At 28.7% G+C, this 1,438-nt stretch overlaps 1 protein-coding gene across 1 annotated transcript; it reads right to left on the bottom strand.

The window, feature by feature from the left end:
* Positions 1-241: 241 nt before the first annotated feature.
* On the bottom strand, positions 242-649 carry HELRODRAFT_179171 (hypothetical protein; the record flags this gene model as incomplete). Its single annotated transcript, XM_009028008.1, has 1 exon — positions 242-649. One exon carries the CDS (start codon positions 647-649, stop codon positions 242-244), a length of 408 nt encoding a protein of 135 aa, XP_009026256.1.
* Between the last annotated feature and the right edge of the window lie 789 nt (positions 650-1,438).

Below are 1,438 nucleotides of genomic sequence, written 5' to 3' on the forward strand. Positions count from 1 at the left end.
ATCCGTGCAAAGTTTCGACTAAAACGAAAATATCTAGCCCATCATGAATCAAATCATAGATCGTATCAGTTTTAGAAATCAATGATCTAATGTTCAATAAACCTAGTGTTAAATTACGATTTATTATGTTGCAGTCTTTATCATTGTTATCATTTATTTCTAAATTTTTGACATATTTTATATTAACACTGGTTTTTTCTGTATTTTTACAATCTTCCATCTCCCTACCTTTCCTCTCACTCTAAACAAAAAATTTTGATTTTTTTTCTTCTCGCTCCATAACTTTAGCTTTATCAACAAATAATTTGAATTCCTGCCTCTGATCCTTTGTTAAATCATAGTTCAGTCCAACATGTGAAAATTCTTTTAACGACTTGAATTTATATACATTTCTCATTATTGAGTCTCCGAGTAAAACGCAATCTAACTTTATAATTTCTCTTTCTTTAACGTCACTAGCTTCTTGTAAAGTTTTCTGGATTGATTTGACATCACTTCTAATTACTTCAACATTCAATTTAACTTCTTTGCTGACAATGCTAGAAAATGTTTCTTTTATTTCGTTTTTAAAAATTTTAATTTCCTCACGTAAAACAGTATCGAAACGATCAAGTTCATTAAGTTTAGATTGGTTATGGTCAACAACCATTTTTATGCTATCAACGTCAAGTTTTACTTTTTTGTTACTATCATTTATTTCATTTAGTTAAGAAATAAATTCATTTTTAGACGCATCCATTGACTTAGCCAAAGAACTAACATCTTGAGATAAATCAACACAGCGTTGACAAAACCATTTTAAACCTTTAACACTTTTCAAAATTTCAAGAATATCATCGTTAGTTTCACATTTATTGTGAACAAAAGTCTTGCAACAAGTGCATGACAACAAATCTTTACTTGGAACTTTTATTGTACACTTCGTACAACAGTAGCGACTACCGGACGACATTATTGAATTTATTATTATAATTAATTACGCTTACTATCAGGGAAATTCCTATCACGTGATTTGATAACTTACAGATTATCAAATTTCACTAAAATAATGAATTTTACAAACTAAATTTTATATAAAATTATTCAAAAATCTAATTATGTTAATCTATCCAAAAAAATATCAATAAACGATTACATTTAACGAAAACACCAAAATTAACTGACGAAACGACAATATCAACCGTCCAAACGGTATGTATGTATGTATGTATGTATGTATGTGTGTGTGTGTGTGTGTGTGTGTATGTATGTATGTATGTATGTATGTATGTATGTATGTATGTATGTATGCATACATGTAAAAAAATAGCAAATCGACAGTTTGTTTTGAATGAGTTACTGTTTTTTTGGCGAATAGTTCAAGTTTGTGAGATAAACAAACGAGAAAGTAGTGTCAGCGCAGAAAATCTTAAAAAAGGAGTTTGAAAGCTTCACAAAT

This window comes from Helobdella robusta (genome assembly GCF_000326865.2).
Source record: "Helobdella robusta unplaced genomic scaffold HELROscaffold_52, whole genome shotgun sequence".
NCBI classification, from domain to species: domain Eukaryota; kingdom Metazoa; phylum Annelida; class Clitellata; order Rhynchobdellida; family Glossiphoniidae; genus Helobdella; species Helobdella robusta.